We start from the raw sequence: 26,627 nt of genomic DNA on the forward strand, positions 1-26,627 counted from the left end.
CCACCTAGTTTCACCTGCCATCGCCATGAGATCACTCCATTGATAAAATAACGCCTGCATTTCCGCCCAATCCCGACGTCCGTACTCGGCTCATACCTATTGGTGGTTAGCAAACGACGTTGCGCATCTCCTATAGACGCTGGGAACACAAAGCGGGATGCCTATAAATTAAATTGCATCGGCCACATAACGCGCTGCGATATTTGTTAATCGACAAATAATCGAATGCTAGCGTAAACTGAAAAGGGGTGCCTGGCTGCCTAACTGAGGTGCTAGTTATGTTGGATGCACCGGCGGCATCGGCTATTGGGGGACTCTGACCGGTATGTACTTACATACTTAGGTATACCTACAGCTTATTGAGCAAATAATTGGTTAATGATTGATGATGTAATAAGTATATACTCATATAAGTTGATACTCATTCTATTTTACACAGTGTTTTTACGTATGAAAAGAAGAAAAACAGGGTGGCTATAATCCTAGCGTTATTTTTCTCCCTTGAATTCAATATAGTGTATTGTAGGAATCTACCCACATGAATCAATTAGACATCAATCACTTTACACATAAATTTGCATTCCATTTTCTCTGAACATTCATAAGGGCCCAAACTGATCTGCTAACTGATCCTTATCTTGCTAATCTTCAGCAGCTCTAATCAGAAACAGATTTATATCAATGTTATTAGAATACCCTTCTATCAAATCCCTACAACAACAGTCCCACCTTAAGTACGGCTGCACAAAGAACACTCGTTACGTTAGTGATCAAATACAGAAAAGAGCAAACCCCTTAAGTAAATCAACGTGCAACATCGACAAACATCTCTCTGGGTTGCGAATCGATGGTTAGAGAACGATAGCCGGGCAGTAAGTCAACTAATTTCATCATAAGTAGTTGTATCATGAATCATGGTTTATTCATTGCCTTCTTCCAGATAGCAGTAGTAGATACCACTAAATAGAGTTGAGGATGGTAAATAAAGCGATTGATTCTATTTTGTGTAGTGGTTTGTGATCTTGACTACTATGCCGAAGGTCCCGGGTTCAATCCCTGTGTTCAAACCGGGCAGATAGACACAGTCATATTATTTTTACTCGAGTCTTAGTGATAGAAACGGTTGTAGCTAAGTATTTAGTTATTAGGGTATAATACAATGTGATTATGTGAATGATTCAAATAATTATAAAATCAGACCTATACTTAATAAATTAAATACACGAGATTGTATTATGTTGTGACTTCACCCACTACGCCGACTCTATTAAAACTTCAACAATAACACGCACCCACAATCTCACATTTAGAAATAACGAACTTGGAACAAACACACCCTACTGGCTCAATTTTACTGCCTTGAAGTGAGCACGAGTGGCGCGCCCCTTATCTGGGCTCTGCGCACGTGTGAACCCCGTTCAATTTTAATTTCATGCTCAAACAATGACGCTATCGAGCCGCCTATTATTTTGTATCGCCACCGAGGGTTCAGTTCATCTAAATCCAGCAGATAAGCTCGGATCTCTTTGTCGCCACCCGATCCCGATGGCTAATTCGGGACTTCAGCCCCCGCCGATTGCGACTTTAATTTGGACTTAGAATATCGGAACTGCCAGCCTATTCCACGGGACAAAGCTTCGGCATTGCAATTTCGATTTTCAGATATTGAGCTCGCGAAATTACCTGAGCGTATTTGATGTCAATTTGAATATCTCAATTAGGATTAACAGGCGTGTTATAAGACTGGTACATTGCTTCATCCCTTCCCTTATTTCGTTCGCGTCTAGTTTCCACGTATTTAATTAAACCAAGTCCCGGCGCGGCGCTTGTAAAACAACTTTAATAATTTTACTTAAACGAATTATCTCGATTCGTATTCGATTCACGAGCGCAAGTAGAGTCGTTAATGTCGTAATAAACCATGTTATTGGCTACCTGTTTTACCTTCATTCGATTACGAGGAAGCTCGTTTGTTTTGAATTTGTTACAAGTCGTTTAATGCAATGTTTAGGGCATGCTAATCATAATTCCCTCATTCAATTTGTATTCTGGTCTTGCGACGTGATCAATTGAACCAAATTTTCATGAATCTCGCATCTTGTAAATACCTAGGTAGGTTATTCGTAAAGTTTATATTTAGCTACTACCTATAAAGATAATAGTTTATTTCAATATTAAAAAATCATTTTTAACATAAATATGAAATTTTATAGGTACCTATGCATAGATTCGCTAATGCCTTTAAGAAAGAACTTAATAACCCAATTTCTGACTTCACCCATACCCTACCTGCCTCTGCCAGTGCCTCGATGACTTCCCGTCTGAAATTGCCAATGCACTCTCACAATTGAAATCATCGAATGATCCCGGCCCCGCCTGCAATGATTTACCAAATTCCCATCGCATCATCGCTTAACCCCCCGGTGTCCATGTTTATCAAACCACTTAACGATTTAATATGTTCACTCAGCTATGCCACTGCTCTCCCTTCGATAAGGTATGTGTTATGCGAAACGTGTCATTTATGGCGGAGTTCACTACGGATTGGTATGCTATGGCATAATGCATTCTCAGCATTGTGATTCCTGGGCATGTAGGTATACCTACTTAAGATATGTACCTATGGGTCATTTGGGGAATGTATCGGTATTGATTGATTGATACCCAAAGTACATAAATATGTACAGACCTATAATAAATACTTACTCATAATATTCATGACACTTCTAGACATAATATTATACTAGAAACCAAAGTGAAAGTAATTTAAAGTTTAATTACACATAAGAGTGCCGTAATCCATTTTTATTTTCATGGGTTTTTATTCTTGAGTAATAAAAATCTCTGATTAATTATTCATAATAGACATTTTATGAGCTAATAATATTATCTACTTATGCCATAATGTATTATAGTACCTACCTATAGATTTATATATTAGGTATCTCTTCATTATTGAGTGAATAAACATTAGCGCTCTTGAATTGATTTGCATTAAGTAAGTGTTTGACTAAGACCAAATTACGTTTATGCAGATTTAAGTTTTTGTTTATTTACTTACTACAGGATGGTCTCGTTATTTGCATAGAATATAAATAATTTGGTGATACAGATTTCACATTTCTACCAGTGAGGCATCATATAAAAACAAATTTTTTGAAATAAATGTCACAATTTTAAAAATCTAATTTGCTTTCTGACTGAAAAAAATGTCGTTTTTGAAGGCATAAAACTTTTTATGATTTTAATCACAGACATAATTTTTAACCAAACATGCAATAAATTGAATGCCAAAATAATTAGTGTCATAGTACTGCGGGTCTTTTAGTAACTCTATCTGGAGGGTAAGCAGGCATTGTAGTAGTTTTAATTAGGTTAGAAATGAGTTTTTTTCCGTTTGATTTGTTATCGATCCGTTTGACTACCTGGAATAGGGGAACTTGTAATAAGAAAACTTGTAATAGTGTTACAAAGTCGTGTTATCGGACTAATGAGGTGAGGCTAGTTCGACTGACTGACGGTAAATCCGTATTTCACCCTAGTGATGCTCCAACAGGCCATTTGTCGATAGATGGACATATTTTTTTCATAGTTAATAGGTAATAAGTACGTAAGTACTTAATAATAATGGTATGTCCAATCATTTACAGTAAACGTATGGTTAATACGAATAAAGAAGAATCTTAGTAACTCGAACTTCATGAGGAAATACTTAGTTATAGACTGGCGCATTTTAGATATATCAAATTAGGTGGCCTATGAATGGAATAGCTACATACATTATGTAACATATTTTTTATCATGATAATGGGCATCGAAATGATCAAGTTTCGACTAATAAAAGTTGTACAGTATCAATTAGTACTATCTATCAATAATTAAGATATAAAACCGATCTACATAAAACCGACCTAAGACAAAAACACCCCGCTACAATCTTCGAAAAAAAAATATTTTTTTATGTAGGTATACGTTGTATTGACAGCACTATTGTTAGCCCCTGCCCAGCTTACATCCGCATGTTTCTATAATAATAGTGAAGAGAAACTGCTTGTGTATGTATGGCTTTCTGCGTAAGTCCGATTAGGATTTGGTTGTAAAAGTAGTAGTCACTACACTTAAGTATGTTTAGATGCGACCACGACACGTTTATATTTATAGTGTCAAAGGACAACTTAAGAATTGGTCACTCAGGCGGTCAGTGGAAATTCATGGAAAAATAAATTTACTCCTCACTGTAAAAATTTACGTGAAAAGAGACTGGGCACAAAATAAATGTATGGAAGCTGCATGGGACCATTACCAACAGAAATGGTGATATAATAATAATATGTCGTTGAAAATTTTTTTTTTTTTTGCAAAATATGAATACTTAATGGAAGCGCTGGTCCTGATTTACTGTTCAATTAGAAAAATCGTACCTTGAAAGTTTTTATATCTTATTTCTGTAATTCTAATATTTTTGTTATTTTTTCACATTCATTTTTATTTTTTATAACAAAATGATCATCATTCATTATAATATTATACAGGGTGTTGTAAAAAGGGTATACTAAGCCGAAACCTACATGTGCAGCATGGTATATCTAAGCCCGAAACTGAAATCAGAATTTGAAAATTCGCGAAAAAAAATTTTCATTTTCCATAGAAACTTTGTTCGTCACGTGACTTTTACTATGGAAAAAAAAATTTTTTTTTTGGGAATTTCCAAATTCTGATTTCAGTTTCGGGCTTATATATACCATGCTGCACATGTAGGTTTCGGCTTAGTATACCAATTTTGCAACACCCTGTATTTGTTTATTATCTCAGTAAGTAAAACCAGTTGAAAGTAATTTCTCCCATTTTAATAATACGTGTTTACGTGTATTACGCCCTAACTGTCATCAGGAGAGAGAGTGCAATGCCATAGAAAAATACTTCCTTCCGACGAATATATTTCAAAATGGAGTACTTATACGGATTTGTCGTCAAAATATTTTTTTGCTCACTTGAAAAGAGCTATCCAACGATGTATGACTCATCTTTATTGGACATAGGTCCCAAAACGCCCATTGCCATTTCTATGGAGTAAAAAAATAAATCATATGTTTAAGTTAGTGAATGTGACTCATTGAGTATGAATGGTCCGCCGCAAATGGACACCCGAGTCCGCGTTGTTCTATGATGTGACTAAAATAATTTTCAAATCCTCATAATATTGAAAAAGAAAACATTTGGAATTATTATCCAATTTCAAGCAAATGAAAATGAATTATTATTATTACTGTTGATCAGGATACGAAGCGCGCACAAAAACGGCAACAATAAGCACGAAACTACACGAGCTCAATCATACAACGGCAACGGTGCATACTGTTTGTTTGTTCCTGATGGAAAATCATTGTTTACATTATCTCAATTAAGACTTCATTTTATTTGCCAACGGTACCGAACAGCGCATCATTTTGAGAATTTTGTACTCACTCCCCCCCCCCTCCCTCTTGTCCGTCCTCACTTGGAAACGTATAGCCCCGTTTAATTAAAAGGGCCCCATAGTAAATACAACATAGTTTTGTTATGTTGTAGCCAAATTCATGAATGTTCACTTTAACTCTAATTCCCGAGAGCCCTAACCTTATTTGATTATTAAATTCGTATGAAATATCATAAATTCTAATAGTTTTTTACGTATATTCTAATTTATTTACGGTAGGAAGTATTTTGGACCGTTTAAGTTAATACTCTCTGAATTTTCCATTCGTGAGCCATTATATGCTGCCATTTGTTATATCATACAAGTACCAACAATATCACATACATATTTCTGTTGTACCAACAGTAAAGCAGCACTTTACTCTGGTAAAACTAAACAAATTCAACCACAGCACAAATCAACTCCCCTCCAACAATGCACCGCGATACACCTATACGAAAACTGAAAATCAATTTCATTGGAAATCCTAGTGATTCAGCGGAACTCACCTCTCGATTCGCATATTCCCATATCGAAGATTTCATTTGGCGACACTCGATCGCGAATGCGTGGAGGGCCCTCCAGACCGCGTCGACTATCCAAGTGTTAATTGAAATCAAACAGAGATAACCCTGTGATTGCAGCCGGTCCGCTGGACTAAGCTGGAGGGTGTTTTTAGTCGTTAAACTTTTTTTTATTATACAGGTCTGCTTAGTGAGATGGTTTGATTAGATATACGAAAAAAATATAATTATTGTTAATTGTTATTTTAACTACATTTAATAAAAACTTAATATAATGAACCAAGATTCATAGATTATAATGATATTATTTTACACTTCCTCAATTTCTGATCTTTGAACCATCTAAAGTCTACCTGATACTACATCTACTGTTTGTAAATTTTGTAATAAAATAGGTAATTAATAAATGTTTGGCATACCTACTGGCGGTTATTAACCTTAAAAACTATATGGAAAGCATGTTTACTGTGCATGTGTATGAAAATGAACGTCTTTTGGTTTAATTAATAAAAATCATTCGAATCAATCGAAGCTTCAGACGAATTAGAATAAGAAAGCGAAAGAGCATCACTTTTTCCAATTTGAGCTCGGTGCGCCAACCTCTAGACAGAACAAATGTTATTTTTGCCGAACCTCTATTAATTGAGTTTTTATCGATGTGGAGGTTCCAGGTTCCAGGTGTCGCAAATTCCAGTAAGAGCTGGTTTCATAATGCCTAGATATGTGGATAAAATATTGATTTTTGTCATAAATTAAAACGGGTTGTGTGACTGTATGTGTGGGATAAAAGCGCTCGCTGTCACTCTCTGAAATTATGGTTGAGACACTTATAGCATCATTTTTATCAACGTTAAATTATATAAATATACTCGTATTTTGGGGCCTATAAAGCTATTTCTTGATGTGTTTTTTTTATGTGGTCCATTCTGATGTAATATCTATATTTTTTTGTGCATACTGTAGATAAACTGACACAACGCCCGTGGACTACATAAAACCCATCCTTAGGGGAAAACTATTTCCAAAGCAGCACTTACTCACATTAAATTATTGTCTCCATAACTCAAACAAATAAATTCTCTTTGATAAAAACAGAAGTTGAGCAACTCATCCAAACTGCTGGGAAGTGAACAATGTTATACTACGAGTATTCAGAGCACGTCCTGTCGCCTTAAAAACGCCTCGGTTAAAGCCTTATATACTTGAAAGTATTACAATTCCTCATCTCGGGTTCCATTTGAATTGAGCTTCGTGTGTTTTTGAGATGATTTTGTATCTAAATAGTTGAATCATTGTAATGGACTGCGAAACGATTCAGCACTGTGATGTACTCGACACCTGTTTAGCACGGCGAGTGATAAAATTACTAATTGTGGTTTGATTGCACGTTTATGGTTATTCGACAGTACCTAATTTAAAAAAAACTAAAATGAAAAAGCAACAGTAAGAATTCAATTTCTGTTCAGTAACATTTAAGGAATATCAACCGATAAAATCCATTTAAATCAATACCGTAGGGTTGTCAACCCAAGTAATTATTTACAGACGACAACCAAACGTATAAACTTTGGAGCCTTCGGAGTATGCAAACTATCTAGCCGGGCGGCTATAGAAATTGAAATATCAAGTCCATGGAATGCCATAACAACGCCTGCATGAATCGATAGCGTGGCGTCGCTAGCGGTGTATTGAATTACAAAGATGATAAATGGATTTCTGAATTTATCCCATTGAGTTTTACATATAGCTACTGATATAACCGATAACTTAAGTTTGTTTAAAATTAGCAGTAAATACTATCCAGGACTAATGATAGATCTATAACTATGGACAATGTGTCTAATAATTATTAGATGTTATGTATACTTACTTACTTTTAAAAGGCATCGCACCAAGAAGCGGAGCCAAGGGCGTCCCATGCTAAACTTAATAATGTTGTCTAATTGTTGCACTGTGTTTATTATTTCCATAAGAACAAAAAAGAAGATTACAGAGCTTTTTTTATAAATATAGGTATAAAAAATTATACCTAACTAAAGTGATGAATGAGATCTGTCGTGCCGCGTACGTTATGAGATTTATTTAATAATTTTCGAAACAAGAGTCCTTATTTCACACTCGCTGCGCACAAAATGTATTCGTTATTCGTCTAAAAAGGAACAAAAAAATCATGCACAGTATTATTATCCGCTCTATATCCAGTTCGGAGAGATAATAATATTCTTGGAAGGAATTTCCAGTTCTGTAATATTTAACGCCATAATGCCATAGAGTTGCAACGTTCAACTTTTTTGTGGCACACTAAAAAAAAGATCCTACCTAACATGACGAAAAACCGAACTCAAACTTTAAAGTTTACAATGCAGTGTGTTTACATCGAATGTTCGTATTCCGAACACTGATGGGAGTTGACTACGAGTGGAGAACGAAGTGTAAAAGCATGTTTAGGAAATATTGTAGCCGCGGGAAGGGGGAATGGGGAAAGTTTGCCATATGATGTGACAGGTATCACCCCGGGCCGCGCCGTCGGCTGGAGCCATTACGGGGCTGTTTGACACAAGCCGGAATCTGAGCATCATTGTATTTACCCGGTATGCTTTTAAACAAAGTATTGCATGCAATGAAACTAAACGAATGCCTTTTAAGGTGACCAATACAACCTACTTAATATAATGTGTTTGATATTTTCCAACGATTATTGAGTTTTAATTTATACTGTCTTATTTAATCCTGAAATTTCATCACGCCACTGTCGGTGTCGCCATTTTAAATTACTCCCGAACACTATCCATAGTTTCAGCTCGTACCTCGCAAAGAATGCGAATGCTATACCGGGGGTATACCTACGTGGCCCAGACGCGTATAAGTCGGCCGGTCGAACTTCATATTTCATAGTTGAGCCGGCATGTCTGGCACGCCATGGCTCCACGTTGAATATTGGTCAGTGGTCGGTATTCCTGACTAGCTTCATTATTATTTTATGGCAGTACGCCGACGCTGGCGGAATTGAACTTGGATATGGCATTTCACAAGCAACCGCCGCCGCCGCCCGTCAGCTTTCAAACGACGCGCGGAAGAGAAAATCGAACAACTGCCAATCAAAAAGCATTCTTATTTTCCAGACCAAAAGTTAATTCAACTCGTAAATCACGATAGCCAAACTTTTGAAAGTCAATTTACATTTAAAAACCTCTCGTAATTTTCACAAAATGACATGTCAGATTTCGCCCTACAAAAGTAAAAGCTGCCGAAAAGCCGCCTCAAAAGCTTACACAGAAACATTGGCATTTGACTGAACTAAAAGTCCACTTCATACTTTTTCTCGCTTTAAAGCAAACTATTTTTTGTGCAACAAAAAAGTTTAATCGTAACGTGACACCACATACGAGTATATTCAGAAAAGCGTAGCGTCTACTGAGAAGTTTTTTTTTAAAGTGTGAAAAAGGTAACTCTCTGTTGTTCCGAAGTGCGAACCGACTCTCTTATTACCAATAGACAAAACGATCCAACAGCGGCAGCGGCAACTACTCACAATATCAGCTCCATAAAAGACACTCCATTTTAAGCTTTATTTGTTGAAAAGCAGGAACCATACTTAATTGCCAACCTCTAGTGAGTTAGTGCTTTATTCCCGCATTTCTACTACTTATCCTTGGAGACCCAAGAATAGACAGAAGTCACCCTATGCGACCTGCCTGCTCATTCAACTTTCAACTTTATTGCGAAGAATAAGAAGACAATATCAAATGTCATTTTTATTTTAGCTTCAGTAGGAAAATGACATGACGACAGGACGCCGTAAGCGAACGCGTCAAAGTGTAAAATGAGGGGTTTTGCGCCGTGTCAGTGAAAGTCATTAGGAATGGAATGGATGAAAATTGCGTGCATATTTACCTCTCCAACTTAATATGAATGTTATGATGGAATGAAAAATGTCCCATGGCTTTCGGTGGATTTAAATAAATATCCAGCTTAAAGATTTTGGCGCGTGCCTGGAAGTGCTGAGGGGCATTAAGCGGTGGCCTGTGAGCGTTTTGGACATTATCTCTCTCATCTCAATTCGTTGGACATAACTTTTAAATTTGAGAATCGTGATCCACTTATATCCCTGGAACTACAGTCGCGTCGCGTCGGAAATAAACTTGCAATCTACTCTTTCTTTTGCTGAAGGAGTCGTTGGTTCCCAATTTTCCGAGCTTAGATGTCAAAAGAGTGTAGTAGCTGACCTGAATATCTGCAGGTCTCATCTTGCGGGGCCTAAAACAAACGCAACAATGGGTGTCGGATTGTCTGCGCGGTGAGCACTTTGTGCCACTTTTGCTACTCCGCGGATTGTGGTGCGGCGGAGGTGGAATTAGACGGTACCGACGGCAGAAACAGCAGACGGTGCACTCAGGGTGCTAATAATCTGGAACTTTTATGTGAATCAATGTTTTTAAATCTATCGTTGAGGAATTGGTACTTTTATTAGCTACAATTAAACATAGAACGAGCCCAACGCGCTTTAATAAAGGTGATGTAGGTACTTTAAAAAATATCGTTTTCCTACAACACGCCTCTATCAGATGAGCAAGCTTTTATCAGTGAGAAAACTGTACATATTACTAATTATTTTAATAAAGCATAAAAACCTTCATTTCAACAGTAAAATATATAAAAAGAAGAATAACACACAAAGCAGCTTCACTTCCCAACACTAAAACTAAGTTTGCTAGCATACAATACTGTAAACTCTCAGCAATTTTATATAATATATTAAATAAAGAACTTGATATTTATAGCAAGCACACATATGAATGCAAAAAAACTATCTCAAACTGGCTACAGCCGCTAACTTACGAAACCACGGAGTCAATGTTAATAAGCATACAATGAATTATAATTATAATCATATAATTTACATATATCACTCGGACACACAACCACACACACACACACACACACACATACACTCATATTATATATAAACATATATTTGTTCCTACTTTATTTTTATACAATAAACATAATTATATTAAGATCACCGTATCATAATAGATTAAGATTCTAAACCCCATATTTACTTTTTCTTTTTCTTGTTATTTTGTGTAAACTATCTTTATTTAGCAATAATTTGTACCTTAGCACTTATAAATGATGTTATGAAGGAGTGGGATCACCTGGCACAGGCATTTCATGCTTAAAAGGTGATTCCATTTATTACTGATTAATTTGCCCAAACATTGTTAAAGAAATAAAGATTTAATGAATTAATTATAATTTAATTAACATAATATAAGTAGGTAAAAGATATAATTATGTATATTTATTAATTGTTCAGTTTATTCTGACTGTTATTGGAAATTGTCAAGGAGTCGATAGTAAAAAAAAAAATAGTTAGGTATTATTTTTATACGCAAAACAAATAAAATTCAACACACATACTTACATTGCTAAAACCAGTCCAGTACAGTAACAGTCATATATTTTTTATTCTTTAATCAAAAAGTATTTTGCCGTCAGTACTCTGCTAACCAGACCATTAAAAGGGAGGGTGTGAAAATTCGCTGCTTATTTTCGCATAACTATACGCGCGCGCCGCAAAATATCTTCGTCACTGGAGAGCCTGTCGAGCACGGATATCCTTTGTTCCCGCCGACTCTCGAACCGCCAGCTTAGTAAATTGCAATTTTGAATGCAACTAACCAGCATCCAAGTATGTATATACATACATACTTTTTTACTTACCTACCGTCTTAAAACTAATTTCTTTTACATACATACACACATATTATGCTCACGACTGTAATCCCCGAAGGGGTAGTAATAGGCGACACGCAATTAAGCGAGTCACCCGCTTTTCGCTGTACAATTTTGTGCTCACGTGAAAAATAATTATTATGTACTTTTTTTTTAGTAATAGTAGGAGCCTTTATTTGGTAAGAAATATTTTTTGTCTTCAAAGATTTTTTCTTTTGTTCTTGATTAAAAAAACTAAGAAAACTTAAATTCAATTTGAATGCACTTGGAGTGAAATTAAAACAGTATTCAGAAATACCAGCCTTTGCGGTAGTTTCCTGCCAGTGGCATGCTCTTATCTTGACTTCTGCCAGCTGGTGACATCCGAGGGGCCGTTCTGCTAATAGAGAAACGAATATAAAATTATTTTAATAATGGCTATCTGCTACAAGTTGAGCCGCTTAGATTAATAAAGGCATTGGAATTGAGCGATTCTTTTACAACTCTTAGGTTATGTTACTATAATAATTTAAGGATGTGAATATGATAAATTATTTGATTCGTTATTTATTATACTAAAAAGTACACACCCCTTTTTTGGGTACCTACAGAATCGAACGTGTTCACTACTAGATTGTGATTAGGCTAGTTTAGTAGAGTCGGTCGATGTAGTGCGTGTGTACGGTATACTATGAGTAGGTACTTGCCTTATGCCTGAGTATGTTTGGTTTCTGCATTTAGCACCTTTACTACTGCTCGACAGTTTCGTTCTGTTTTTGGAATATATTATTTTTCTACCGTGACCACCACCCTGATGAATTTCATCAAACTTTTGACTCCCTTTTCAGAGGACAGCAAAAAAATCGCGAACATCGATTAATTGTCGATCGATTTTTAAGCTATGATAAATAATAGATTTAAAAATCCTAAACCGATATAAATATTTCAAAATATACAAAACAAGTTATTTGTTGATGGCCAGCTGGAATTTATGCCACAATCTTAGAGCAACTGACCGCAGTGGAATAAGCATGTTGGTCAGAATCCGAATATTTGCTCGCTCGTCCGGCCAGATTGTTGGCATTTGTGTGTTTCCTTTGTGGTTTCCTAATATTGTGCTGCACTACAGCTTTATTTCGAAAACGACGCGTACATTGAAACAAAACATAGAGGTACTATGGAACTATCTACCATTATTGGAGACAAAAATTATACAACTAAACTTAACTATAGCTTCTATACTTAGCTAGATAGCGCAAATACATACCACATGATCTCAATAGTCTGTCAACCAGTCAAGCACAAGTAGTGGCAGTATCTATAGTAAAGACACAGCAACCGGCCTGATGCCCCGGCAGTTCCTTGCAACATGAAGGCTAGTTTAGATGTCGATGTCACTGAATATATGAGCACATGTTCCGAACGTGCCTGTACATTCGGTCTATACATACGTACGTAGAGACTGGAAGAAGGAAGGAATAGTAAGCAGACTTCTTGTTAAAGTCAGGTGAATTTGGATAATGCTGTTGTTAGCTTAAATTGCCAATCCGTTTCTAGATAAGGACATGGCTATTGAGAAGAATGCTTAACATTCTAAACCAGTACTTGATATAAATTGTTATCGTTAAACATAAAGGTTCTTTTCTTATTGATTTATCTAAATACCTATTACACTGCCAACACCACTAAACACATTTCAATCTGCTAAGCTTTTGTCTCTACATGAGACAATCAATTCAATTATTTTATTTAGAATATAATTTTCAAAGTTACTGTTTGATATACTGTACCTGGTCCGATAGAGTCGAGCAGCCTGCAAGGGCCCGATTGCGACGATATCAAAGCTTTACACAAACGCACGGTCGGCCATGAGCCGCCACTTGCCGGCACCTATTCTGTGTAAACCGGTAGCTGTTTTTAGAACACGCTGTACATTTAAGAATTTAACGTTCCAAGTTTGAGATTCGAATTTCCGTTTGCGTTCCTGATTAGGCTGATTAGCGTTGGTTTACAGATAGCTTGGAGAAAAAGCTGATCAAAGCAGAATTTATGTATTGAGTCCTTTACGATGGAACTTTCCTGAAACCAACTGTTACATCCGCCAGCTTTAGTAAGTTTTTATTTATATATGATAAATGTTAAAATATAAATTATTTTCATAATTATCAATGGATTTAAATAAATATAATTAAGAATTTAAATAGCTATACTTAATTCCTTTTTCTGCAGACCATAATATCAGAATTGATAACATGTTTCATTAGAGAGGAAACTATCCATTGCCAGCTTACATTTTATCGTGTTTCGGAACTTTTATTGCTCTCTGTACGCAATAACTCACACTAATCCAAACATATGTACGCCCTCACCACCTCGTGTGGTTAAAGTCTAGACTTCTGACTCGCACAAAGGCCCATGTCCGGAGCAGATATTATTATACTGTCTGCATTATAACCAGCACTTTATAGGAAATAACTCTTTTTCCTGTGTGTTGTACTTGCCGTTTTTGTTTTTGAAGTTTCCACAAACATTGTTTACTCTAAAATGTGGACATAAGTATAATACTATGTACCTTTGAGTTATCTATTTTCAGTGGTGATATGAGATTGTGAATATAAATGTGAGATTTTTGAAGCGAAGTATTTTAAAGTAGGTACTTACTTTAAAATGTCAAGAACGCCGCAAGCCATCAATTAATCTCGTGAAGTCTCTCACTTATAAAATCCTGATCTTTCAGCTAAATACCTTAGAACTCAAAACAAAAACACTTTAAAAACAAAGTAAGGCTCTGCGCGCATCAGATGTACTAACTACAACAAATTACACCGGCCATAAGACGCAATATCCCTTGCTGCCATTAAAGTAAGACATCACTGGAGGATCCCCATTGTCTTACCTTACCGTCCGTAATTTTGATAATAGGCTAGAAAATATTCCTTTGTCTCCAGCTATCAGGGTTGATAAACCGTTGTTCGATTATTCCCAGTCAAGAGATGGAACCATCTCGTCGAGGCAGTGAGTAAGGAAGATGTGTCACTTCCTTTTTTACTTATCATTAGCTTATTTTTTTTTATTAATACATAAAAGTAACATTTATTTTAGATTGATCTTGTAAGTACCATCACGCTACCACCGCACCGTACCAATAGCTAAAAATTTAATGGCGCTCATCAACCCTCAATGTGGCTGCCCTGCTTGAAACAAGCTGTTGAAGTTCATCATAAACAATTGGGATCATGTCGAACGACCCCAATTTTAAAAAACATTAAATATAGAATCTGATCAGAATATATACTTTTTTAGTTTTTCATATTCTGATGCAATGATAAATGTACTTCAACATTGCAGGCGGCATCTTCGGCTAGCCTTTTCCGTTTAGAAGTAGGTAGTCTGATGCTTTTCTCACTGTAACTTTTTCATTGCTCGTGAGTGTAATAACGATTTGTTTTCTTAAAGAGCCCTTCTCCATAATAACCAGTCCACAAGACGGCTCGTCGTCGCCTATCGCCCCACTTTTATAGCGCCACGCCGCGCCGCGTCGTCACCGGATCACAAAGGACTCGCAGGATACCGATAAATGGTGTACCTACTGTGGATCTGATTATCTTTCCAATACAACAGGCCCCCTTTTGTTTGAGCACACTTGCCGTAAATAGGACAATTATTATTGTTCTGCTCCGGACTGTAGACTGCAGAATTGATGAATTGGATTTGTGAAATGTATCCAGGTGATAAGTTTAGAGGCACACCTCTAAAGTTTGTTCTGAGGTAAAAAGAAAAGTCCAGGATGCAAAAAAACAACGCTTTTTTATTTAATAAGCTCATATTTTACATTTTAACATTAAATTTAATTGCGTTTAATGGGAAACAACTTTCGAGACCAAGATGAAGATTAGTAGATCCTGAAAATTTCCAAAATACATTCAATTCTAAGCTCTTTCTGTCATGCTTATATTTTTTGTTAAAAATTAAAATGTTTCGATTTTTTTTGCAATTATACACAAAGATAATGCTGCTAAGTACTTATGCTAAAGAAGTACTTAGCAGCATTAGTAAAGGCAGGTTGTGCGAGGTCCCTCCAGCAATTCTTAATGACACTGCAAGGGTATAATTGCAACAGTTTTACACTCAAATTTTATTTTTTTTCCGCTATGGCAATTATACGACTAGGTTTTTTTTTCTTTTGTGTTCTGAACCTGCACTATGTAAACTATAACACCTTTAATTGTGATTACGGGGTACCTACTTCAATGGTGAAAAACACAAGCTTTGTTAAGTCTGAATTTATTTCGCGGTTTGTCCAAAGGTATGTATGATCTATTCGAGGATAGGCTAGTCATACCGAAGCAAGACGGCAAATGGACCTATAACTATAACGTATACACAATATTAACACCCATGATTACAAATATCTGTAACTAATCAAATATCTGCCCCGGCCGGAGATCGAACCCGGACCTTCAGCATAGCAGTCAGGGTCACTAACTATGTATTAACTAAGTATACTACACTAGTCTAGATCAATATCATTTTGTTGAACATGATATCTATTAATAACACTTCATAATAATTATCGAGAAAAATTAACTGTCCCATTTAAATTATTCTGTCTGTCAAAGTTAATTAAGCAAATCGAATAAATGGACAATCAATTTCACTATGTACTAAAGTTAATCGAATCAGGCTTGATAAAACAGGAATATCCGAATATTTATATACTTGTCAACCGTTTATCTAATTTTGGATGACGGGTATATTACCTGACATTATGAGCAAAGTATTTTAGTCACCAAATAAATATATGATTTTCTATTCTATAAAAAGCTTAATATCTCATTCGCTTGTTTTTTTAAGTCTCTGGCAAAAAGCCTTTGAAAACATTGGCCCAAATTATTTCATTATCTCAGTTCATCCCACACAGACCGAGCCGCATCCATGCTGCATTCACTCGTCTCTTTAAGGACGTCTTCATTACGACCATAATGACACAACGATAACGAGCCTCATTTTCACCTTTTCAAAATTTAAGTTTGTCTACAACGGCTGCACGGCGCACACCAAATAATCACTCTTGGTTCAACATTAACTTGTCCTCTCGACGGAGATTAGAAGCGAGCGGTTGAGTCTTAAGTCTCTTCGATAGTGTCTATAATTGTCTGGTTTAGATTCTCTGTAAGGGTCGTCTGATATTGGACGAAAACCTAAGGCAGGTCTGGGTGGAATCTTTGATGCCTTAATCAGGTGTCGACGGGGCAGGAACGCCCATAGCCGTAATTAGAAAGCTGCCTTGTGTAGGTCGCACCTTTAACATGCGAATGAACAACATTGGCCGACAGGAATTGAATAGATCAAGCCTGTGCGGGTTTTCAATCAGGGAGGTAAAGGCACATTTATACTGAATTTCAGGACGGAGCTTAGAAAACTTGTGAACCGTGAGGTTGGCGCAGCTGATTTCACGAATTAGCAATAGAGCAATTATCACCTAATTGAGCACCGAATAAAGTTGTATGGTACAAATAAAAAATCATTTTCAACCTGTTGAAAATTTCATTGCCACTATAATTAATCGTATCAGAAATGAGGTTATCCGTCAGAGGACTAAGGTTACCGACATAGCTGTCAAAATATGCAAGCTGAAGTGGCAGTGGGCTGGTCATATCTGCCGAAGAACCGATAACCGTTGGGGTAGACGAGTTCTCGAGTGGAGACCACGAACAGGCAAACGCAGCGTGGGACGCCCTCCTGCCCGCTGGACTGACGACCTTAGGCGGGTGGCGGGTAGTGGTTGGATGAGGAAGGCCGAGGACCGAGTGTTGTGGCGCTCCTTGGGAGAGGCCTATGTCCAGCAGTGGATGATTATTGGCTGATGATGAAAATTAATTAGAAAACTGCACCTTAATTAGTACTTATAGTCAGAATCCTTTTACCGAAATCACCTTTTAGCAACTTTTCTCAAGTGCTTAAAAGTTTTGGCCCGTAAGGGTCGTTGTACACTAATGATGCACATTGCGCGCCGACATTAGCTGTCCCGTGTGCTGCTGCAGCAAAGCCAGCAATCTATTATTACTGCGTTATTCTACCGCGCATTCGCTAGTTGTACTGGGAACCTAGAGCGCTATTTAAAATGGGATACTTATCCGTCTGTTTCAATTAACGGTTCTGTTGTACGAATCATTGTGAAAGGTTTCAGCGAAGTCGAAAACATTAATAGGTATCTACCCTGACTCCCTGAAACTTTTTACCATCATGGTGCATGCAAATACTAACATGCGTATGCTCATGATTTTATACCTGAATGTGGTAGACGGAGGTGACTCACAAGCAAGACATCCACAAATACGAATGTATTTAAAAAAAAAACAAAAAGACAGACGAGACGGACATGAAGAGTCTCATAGAATCCCGTATTTTCCGTAGACTACGGAACCCTAAAAATAATAGAAACTTTTAACCCAATAACTCTCCAAACGTACAAAATCTACTATTAAACATAAAAGAAAAAAGTTGTTTCCTAAAATAACACAAATAACCTTTAATCCTCTGATAGAATATTCATTTTATACAGATTATAATATAAGTATAAATATCCTCGCAATATTTAGAGAAGTTTTTTTTAAATAATCCGATAGAATTGAGAGACAGTCTTAATCCACCTTGCGAACTTCCCCGGCGAGGAATAAACACCGAAAACAGATACAGAAAGAAAAGAAAAAATAATTTTCCTGCAGCGAGTTATCTCACAAATTCTACAATATTCAGATGAAGATGGGTTCGAGAGTTTAACTTTTTCCAGTTATTATTCATAAATGCAAAAACGTGAGATATTTGGAGAACGTACGAACTCGCTTTCAGAAGTTTGAGGGTTTGGATTTCAAAAATGTCTTGTCAATAAAACCTTTTTCATTGTTTCAGGTAGAAAGGGATCGGCGATGAATAAGTAGGCCGAACCAAAATGGACGAAATGCGGCGGCCTGTGCGGGGCTCGCTCCCTCTCGTGTGGATATTAGCGGCCGTATTTGCCGTGGATGCCGTCAAAATCGTAATAGAACCATTACCCAAAGGTAAGTGCCTAGCTATAGGGACTCGATTAAAAAATTCTACAAAAATTCTTCACTCCTTGCAGATTTTTCGTACACCTTTTTTGCTTTTTTCTGAAAACTTTCGACGACGCCGCCGCCCCGTGATCAACGGCTGTGAAACAGAAAAGCGTACGATGGAAACAAAAGAGCGACTTTTTAAACCTGTCGCTCACAGGGCCACTCGCATAGCAGAGAGTAAACAGAATCGGGAGCCCCAACTTTTTTTCGGAGTGGCGCGGCGCCTCCCGGGGTTCCTCCAGATGTCGCACGGACGACTCCGCTTTAGTTTCGTTTAATTTCCTATCTTTCTTGTCGTGACGTTTATTACAGACTCACTCACCCACACCGAGCTCCTTTTGTTCACGGCCACTAATAACCATTTGGAATTAATTTTTATTCGCAGTCACCGCCTCGACTCGTCGCCTATTTTCGGACTTCCATTCTGACGCTTTATTATTTTCGCATTAATTTACAGTCCGCAGCTGCGGGTAACGCTGATTTCTTAGGAGTTTTTTATCTGCCCTCAGTATTCTTTCTTTTAAGAACGGGAACCTCTATTAATATTAATTATAAGTTGGAATAATTGAATAGATTCGGGATTGTTTCCCGGTGTTGAATTTCTTTAGGTACGCGTTCGTGGCAATAATTAAAACTTGAGAGGAAGGCGCGGTCGAAGTCAATTATTTAGAGCTGCTCGCGACAGCTTAGCGCCGAGAGCGTGTAGTGCCAATGAGCCGAGCACTCACTTACCCGCATAGCTCTGCAATATTAACTATATCAACAGTTAATGTAGACTTTATGAATAATATTGCAAACATCCAAACAAGTCGCGAGTCACGAACAGAGCGGGCACAATTAAGAGCTCGCAGTCGGCATATAAAACACGAAGATGCATTCCTGCGCAGCACGGTAATTGCTTTGACGCAGAAAAAAATGTTTGCGAATACAATCCTAGTTTGCTGACAGAAATGCTCTTCGGAAAGTTTAATAAAGAGTGTTTTTTTCAGCGGTACTTGTTTCTCGCCGTTGGCGTGGTTTGAGGTTTGAGCGATGGCCGCTCGTGCATATTGTAATAAACGATCTGTTCTGACTGACCAGAACAAAACAAATCAAACACGAACAATTTCAAACGAAGAGCCGCAATCTACGTATGTGATGCAAGCTACAGGCTTTTGTGTGCAATTTTCCCCAGTTTAATAAAATGATTGCTCTCTTAAAACTATAATTATCATTTTAACAATCTTTTTGATGTGAAAACCTGCACAGACGTCATACATCACAAGAATGAAAGTCGAGTCTTATCGGTTAAATAATCTTATCCTTACTTATCCGTTAGCTATTCTAGTCTTTAAGATAAAATTTTGCATAAACCCTATACATTTATTTCCACCACTGTTCCTAATTAAGTATGAGCCGGGAGTTTCGATGACAAACGATGATTCAGTCGCATGATACGGCCCGGGGCAGGCTTCGGTTCATTAGGTTTGCATCAATCTAGAACATTTCAGATTCAGTGCACCGTATTTGTGTGCCGAACAATAGATACGATTGAAAACAATACAAAATAGCCGGTGGCTTTGTTTGCTCAATCTTGAACTAGTAACAAGTAGTCTGCTGGCTATACAAGTGCGCTGCACTGACCAATTAAAATGATGTATTTGCTACATATGAGATGCAGTGCTCACCGTTAGTACAATTCGCAATGAGACTACTTCTATCCTAGGATATTTTTGTGTGTAAATTTTAGAGTGAGTTAGTCAACTGTAGAGGTTGAAAGTGCTTATAACTTATACATTGAAGAAGAGTTACCTACTTATGTAAATTAAAGATAAAATCTACGCCCCCTATTACATTGGGACTAATATAACACTGGCGAAAAGTGGGTGCAGCAATGCACCTCCGCCTACCCCACAAGGGTTAGGCGGACATTAGTACCTACAAGATGGTGAGTGTTTATATTTATATATTTTTTATCTACGCCACTTACTCTCAAGAATCAAGTTATGTTCGCGAGCAACAGACAAACTATTTTCTCTCAACCTACCTAAGTACTCCATATCACCGAACTTTACAAGTTCCCGATTCAAATCTGAGATTTCAATTATCCGAGTGCAGCTTACACTTGCGCTGCGAGCGAGGCCTGCAGGCAGTGGATCTGCAACGACCAATTAAAAGTATCGATGGCGGCGTGCGGCGACGAATGGCGCTCCTCATACTCGGACATTGTCGGCCGTTTTATGCTCTCCGCATGCCGGTACAGGGTGCCGGAGCACGGAAATATTTGTACCGGTTCAATCTAATCCGAATATTTTTGGTTTGGTTTTTGCTCCGGAAACTCTGCAGCCTTGTTCGTGTAATGGACAAGTTTCATTACCAGCTCTGCTCAGGTACAAAGGAAATAATGTCGACGTTGTGTTTTAGTAACAAATTACGTCGCCTTGACGTTAGATTTTTTAAATCATGATATAATCATAAGGACTGGATTATTGGAGATCGTTGTTTTTATTTTCAATCTTACTAATACTTTTATCTAGCTTTCCGCATGTCAAGAAAACCAACAACATTACAGCTAAGCCAATTTTCCTCATACTTAGTGGTCGATGGTAAAATAAGTTATGCTAATACTAAATCTACTTATATGAAGTTTTCTTTGTTGTCTTTAACTACCTGTGAATAAAACTCCCAACTAGTGTCATTCTGAGGGACATTTACTTAAATTTTACTTTTACGAACAATTCCGTGTTTAATGTGCAGCTTAATTACGCTTGTACCGTTGTTGGTAATTTCATGCTTTGCCGACACATTTTGGTTACAATGTCCCAGAAATTTACATTCAAACAGCGTTTCTTACACTTTATAGGTACTTTTCTACACCCACTTATCTTGCACCTTTAAAACTAAGCAACATTTTGTAATGTAAAGGTTTCATAAATATATATATTTTTTGTTTCTTATTTTATTTTAATATCTGAAGATTATATTTCGGTACAAAGCCCAATGTTTAGAAACACTCTGTGTTGTTTGTCCAGGGACCGTGTTACAGTGAGGGACGATTTGTGACTCTAAAACGAATGACGCCCGCCTCGCTTGATTGACGATACCAGACCGGATGGACTGCATGTGCATGTATCCACCCGTAATAGCTCCTAAACTGACTGACTCACACGATTCTCTTTTCAAAATTTTGCACGCAAAACGTTGCGCATAAATTGTGCGATTGCGCTGCGGCAATTATTGGGCGAATACAAATTTCAAATATACAGGGTTATTGGTAAGTAGACCAGATCCTTTCAGGAGGTGACAGAGGAAGGTATTTCCAGTCGATTAAACCCAATAACGCATTATCCTAAACTTAAATATTTCTAAGATATTTAATATTTAAGGTTTTTATAATTTTTTGCCAAAATTTTGTGCTTAAGACCGAAAAAAAAAAACTAGCCACATTTCAATTTTTTTTTGGTTGTTTTGCATAAGTTACACCCTAATAAACTAATAAAAATAATCAAATATGCATTATTCGACTTAAATTAGACATAATACCTCATAATAGTTAAACATTTTGAAAAAATATTCAAAACGCAAAAACAAATAAATTAAATTAAAAAAGAATTTCATATTCATTTTTTTGTGCACTTCAGCATAAAAACATGGTCAACTAATAAGCTATCAAACAAGATAATTCAATATCAAATCGATTAAGGTATCACCAAGATATGGCCAAAACAACCAGAGAAAGCGAAAAAATACTAAAGTCAAAAGGACTGAACACAATCGAACTTTTTACCTTAAAATTGGGCTAATTTTGTTAGTATTCCGGTTGAATTTTGTCTGTCTGTGCTGGTTGTTTTGGCCATATCTTGGTGAAACCTCAATCGAATAGTTAATTATCTTACATAACTCGTAGTAGGACGTACGCATCAAAAGTGACTTATACTACAGATTCAAGTAGGTATATATCGGAGATTTTATTAGTCAAGTCATGTTAATATTATTATAACTTAAATAGGTATTATTATAATAATATAGTGTCCAAAAAACATTTTATTTAGGTATATATATCCATTCAAAATAAAATGGTTCACAGACCCATTACTTTTTATCAAAATAAAAACTCGTTTCCCCAAAATCTAGATAAAACAGGCGAACCTTTTGACTCGGTGTTACACAACACAAATCTCACGGGGTCTTCTTTTTAATTTCGACACCATCTTTAGGTGAAATATATTTGCCTGATACCGTTTTCCTTGAGAGAACGGAAACATAAATGTCCTCTAGGAAATGAAGGGAAAGAATTTCTTTGGGAGTGAAAAGAACCTTAAGAACGGAAAAAAACGTAGAAATGACGTTAAATCCTATTCGTTCATTGTTATTGTTGCACATTGTAGTGTAGCACATTGTTGACGAAGAGGTGAAACTTACGTATTTTAATTCCGGGTTTGGCGACCGACGATAGCGAGGGAGCTAATGAGTTCAAGGAATTAAATAAGCAATGTATCCTTACTGTACCGACCGTACCCAGTGTGTTTTTCAATACTATTTTATTGATGAAACATATACAAAAAAACCGGCCAAGTGCGAGTCGGGCTCGCGCACAAAGGGTTCCGTAGCAGCAAATATAATAAACTTTAAATCAACCTATCTCAAAAACTATAAGAGATACTTTGATCAAACCAAAAATCGTTGAAAGAGTTAATTAGCATGCATCACTTCTATTTTTTTTAGAATTTTATACCCCGTAGTTATAAAAATAGAGGGGGGGGGGACATACTTTTTACGACTTTGAGAGCTGATATCTCAAAAACCGTTCACTTTAAGAAAAATGTTTTTTAGAAAACTTTATATCATTTTAAAAGACCTTTCCATTGATACCCCACACGGGTATGTACATCGAAAAAAAAAATTTCATCCCTCAGTTACATGTATGGGGGGCCCCACCCCCAATTCTTTTTTTTACTATTTAGTGTCATATTTTTGTAGCGGTTCATACAACACATATTCCCATCAAATTTCATCACTGTAGTACTTATAGTTTCCGAGTAAATCGGCTGTGACAGACGGACAGACGGACAGACGGACATGACGAAACTATAAGGGTTCCGTTTTTGCCATTTTGGCTACGGAACCCTAAAAAAATGAAAGGAAGTTAGTTTCCGTAAAATCAATTGAAAAATCCCTAGAATAAGTTTCTTTTTTCCACATCTTCCTCGTCCGTTCCCCGTGTCCGTGCTCCCGTGGGACGTCACTGCCGCTCGTGATTAACGTCCAATGGGAACAAAGATTATTGTTTTGTTATAAATAACTTACGTTAGTCGCCCGTTTCGTTTATGGAAGACAGTGTTATTGGCACGTGACACGGCGGTTAGGAAGTTATTTGTAGGATTGCGATAAAGGAAGAAGCCTAAAAGAATGTAATGGTATACTTTTATAGAGGTAGTAAGTAAGTAGATGGCATTAGATATATGATATGATAAAATCTGTAAAGATATTAGCGACGTTAATTGGTTTTTAATATTGAATAACGGGACTTATGAAGAATGTATAACATCTTTTTATAATATAATTTACGATATTCGTAATAAATATGTACCATTAAGTAATCTGACAGTAGGTAAATATCCGCCATGGTATAATAGAAGCCTCATCAAATCTCTTAATGAAAAGTTTAAATACCATAAAAAGTACAAAAAATATGGAAATTTAAGTGATAAGTTTACATTTTCATTTCTTAGAGATAAAGTGAAACGACTTGAAAAACTTTGTTATGATCGCTATATTTCTGTTATTGAGGATTCCATAGAATCAAATCCTAAATCATTTTGGACTTTCATAAAAAGGAAACGTAAGGGGACCTCCTTTCCATCTTGCATGACATACTCGAATATTTCTTCTACTTCCGGTGAGCAAATTAGTGATCTTTTCTCGAACTACTTTCAATCTACGTTTAGACAATGTGATCAACAGTCTAATTGCACTCATGCTAGTAATTTTTTGGACCAGTCAAATGCAGTTTCTGACGTCAGCTCGGTCGAAATATCATCATCTGAAATTGAAAGATTGCTGAAATCTCTAGATTTAAATAAATTTGCAGGACCAGATGATCTACCGGCTATTTTTCTATCTAGGTGTTCCAAGGCCCTGTCAATTCCTTTATCTTTGCTTTTTAAGAGATCACTTGCTGAAGGTGTTGTCCCTGTAATATGGAAATCAGCTTTTATTAGTCCCATCCATAAGAAGGGCCCAAAAAACTTGGTCGAAAATTATAGGCCAATATCTAAATTGTGCCTAATAGCTAAAGTTTTCGAGCGTATTGTTTATAACCAAGTTTATTCGGCTCTCAAGTCAACGTTAAACGAACAGCAACATGGCTTCTTAAGGCAAAGGTCAACTGTGTCTAACTTATTGTTATTTAGCGATTTTATTTCGGATCAAATGAATAACAATAATCAGGTTGACGCTGTTTATACAGACTACAGCAAAGCCTTTGACCGTATTGACCACAGAATGTTACTCAAAAAGCTCCTTCAGTCTGGTATTCGAGGAGACTTGTACCGCTGGTTTTCATCCTACATCAGTAACAGATCTCAGGCTGTAGTTTTAAATGGTTACACGTCTCACTGGACATGTATTCCCTCTGGAGTTCCTCAAGGATCCCTGCTCGGGCCACTCCTTTTTATCATTTATATAAATGACATTGGCACCTGTTTCCGTCACTCTAAATATCTTCTCTTTGCTGATGACATGAAAGTCTTTAGGGTGGTCAATAGTCCGATAGATTCTAGCCTTCTCCAAGATGATCTTAACCGAGTTATATCGTATTGTATCCTAAACAAGTTAGATATTAATGTTTCAAAGTGTTTTTCGGTATCGTTTGGCCGTAAACGAAATCTCGCAAGTGTCTCTTACAGTATTTACACCGAAACCATTTCAAGTTGTAATAAAATCAGAGATTTGGGAGTGATAATGGACACTAAGTTGATTTTTGGTCACCACATTGAGAGCGTGGTTAATAAAGCATATAGAGCTCTTGGTTTTCTTATACGGTCTTGTAAACATTTTAAACGAATGAAATCGATCAAAATGCTCTATTGTGCTTTAGTAAGAAGTCATCTCGAATATGCATGTCAAGTTTGGAACCCACACTATGAGATCTACAAATTGAAGCTGGAATCCATTCAGAAAAAGTTTATTCGGTACTTGTGTTTCAAATTTAAAATCCCTAGAATAAGTTACGAATTCCATTGTAATCAATTCCATTTACTTCCTCTTTATATTAGAAGAGATGCGTCGGACATCGCATTTCTCCTGAAGTTATGTCAGAATCTCATTGATTGTCCTGAATTATTAAATAAAATTAACATTTTAGTTCCCCAACGTCAAATCCGCCGTAAGTTAATTTTGCATGTGCCGGTGGTTCATACGAATTACCGTCGTAACTCATTTCTTTTAAGAGCATCCCACTTGTTTAACTCACTGGCAATTGAATGCAGTGATATTGATTTATTTAATAGTGATGTCAAGAGCATTTATTATTTCTTAACTGATAAGTTTAGTTCTAAGTTTGTCTAGCTTTTTTTTTTTTTTTTGTGTTGCAATTATCTTACCTTTAAGAATGTAGGTTTTAGTTTTATTAAAATTTTATTCGCAATTGGTTGTACAAACAGCGGCTTCCCTGGCTTTTTTAATTTGTAAGCTATTAGTGAAAACTTTCAATTGGCTTTTTGTTTTTTACTTTTTACTATATATAATAAATGTGTTAGCTGTAAGTTTTCTTAAATAAATAAATAAATAATAATAAATAAATAAATAAATAATTAGGCTTGTTAGGTCAACCGTCACAGTCAACCGGTCGCG

The 26,627-nt window shown here is 36.6% G+C and overlaps 1 protein-coding gene across 2 annotated transcripts in view; it reads left to right on the forward strand.

The window, feature by feature from the left end:
• The window catches only part of LOC105391004 (semaphorin-2A), a 319,874-nt gene that overhangs the window by 169,793 nt on the left and 123,454 nt on the right, over window positions 1-26,627 (forward strand). Inside the window, exon 3 of one of the 2 annotated variants that reach the window (XM_038114079.2) lies at window positions 18,610-18,758. In XM_038114079.2, coding sequence (XP_037970007.1) covers window positions 18,650-18,758 — 109 coding nt within the window. In that variant the 5' untranslated portion in view covers window positions 18,610-18,649. The remainder of the gene's footprint in view (window positions 1-18,609; window positions 18,759-26,627) is intronic. The other variant, XM_038114080.2, reaches the window with a different exon arrangement.

Source organism: Plutella xylostella, chromosome 18, assembly GCF_932276165.1.
Source record: "Plutella xylostella chromosome 18, ilPluXylo3.1, whole genome shotgun sequence".
NCBI lineage: Eukaryota > Metazoa > Arthropoda > Insecta > Lepidoptera > Plutellidae > Plutella > Plutella xylostella.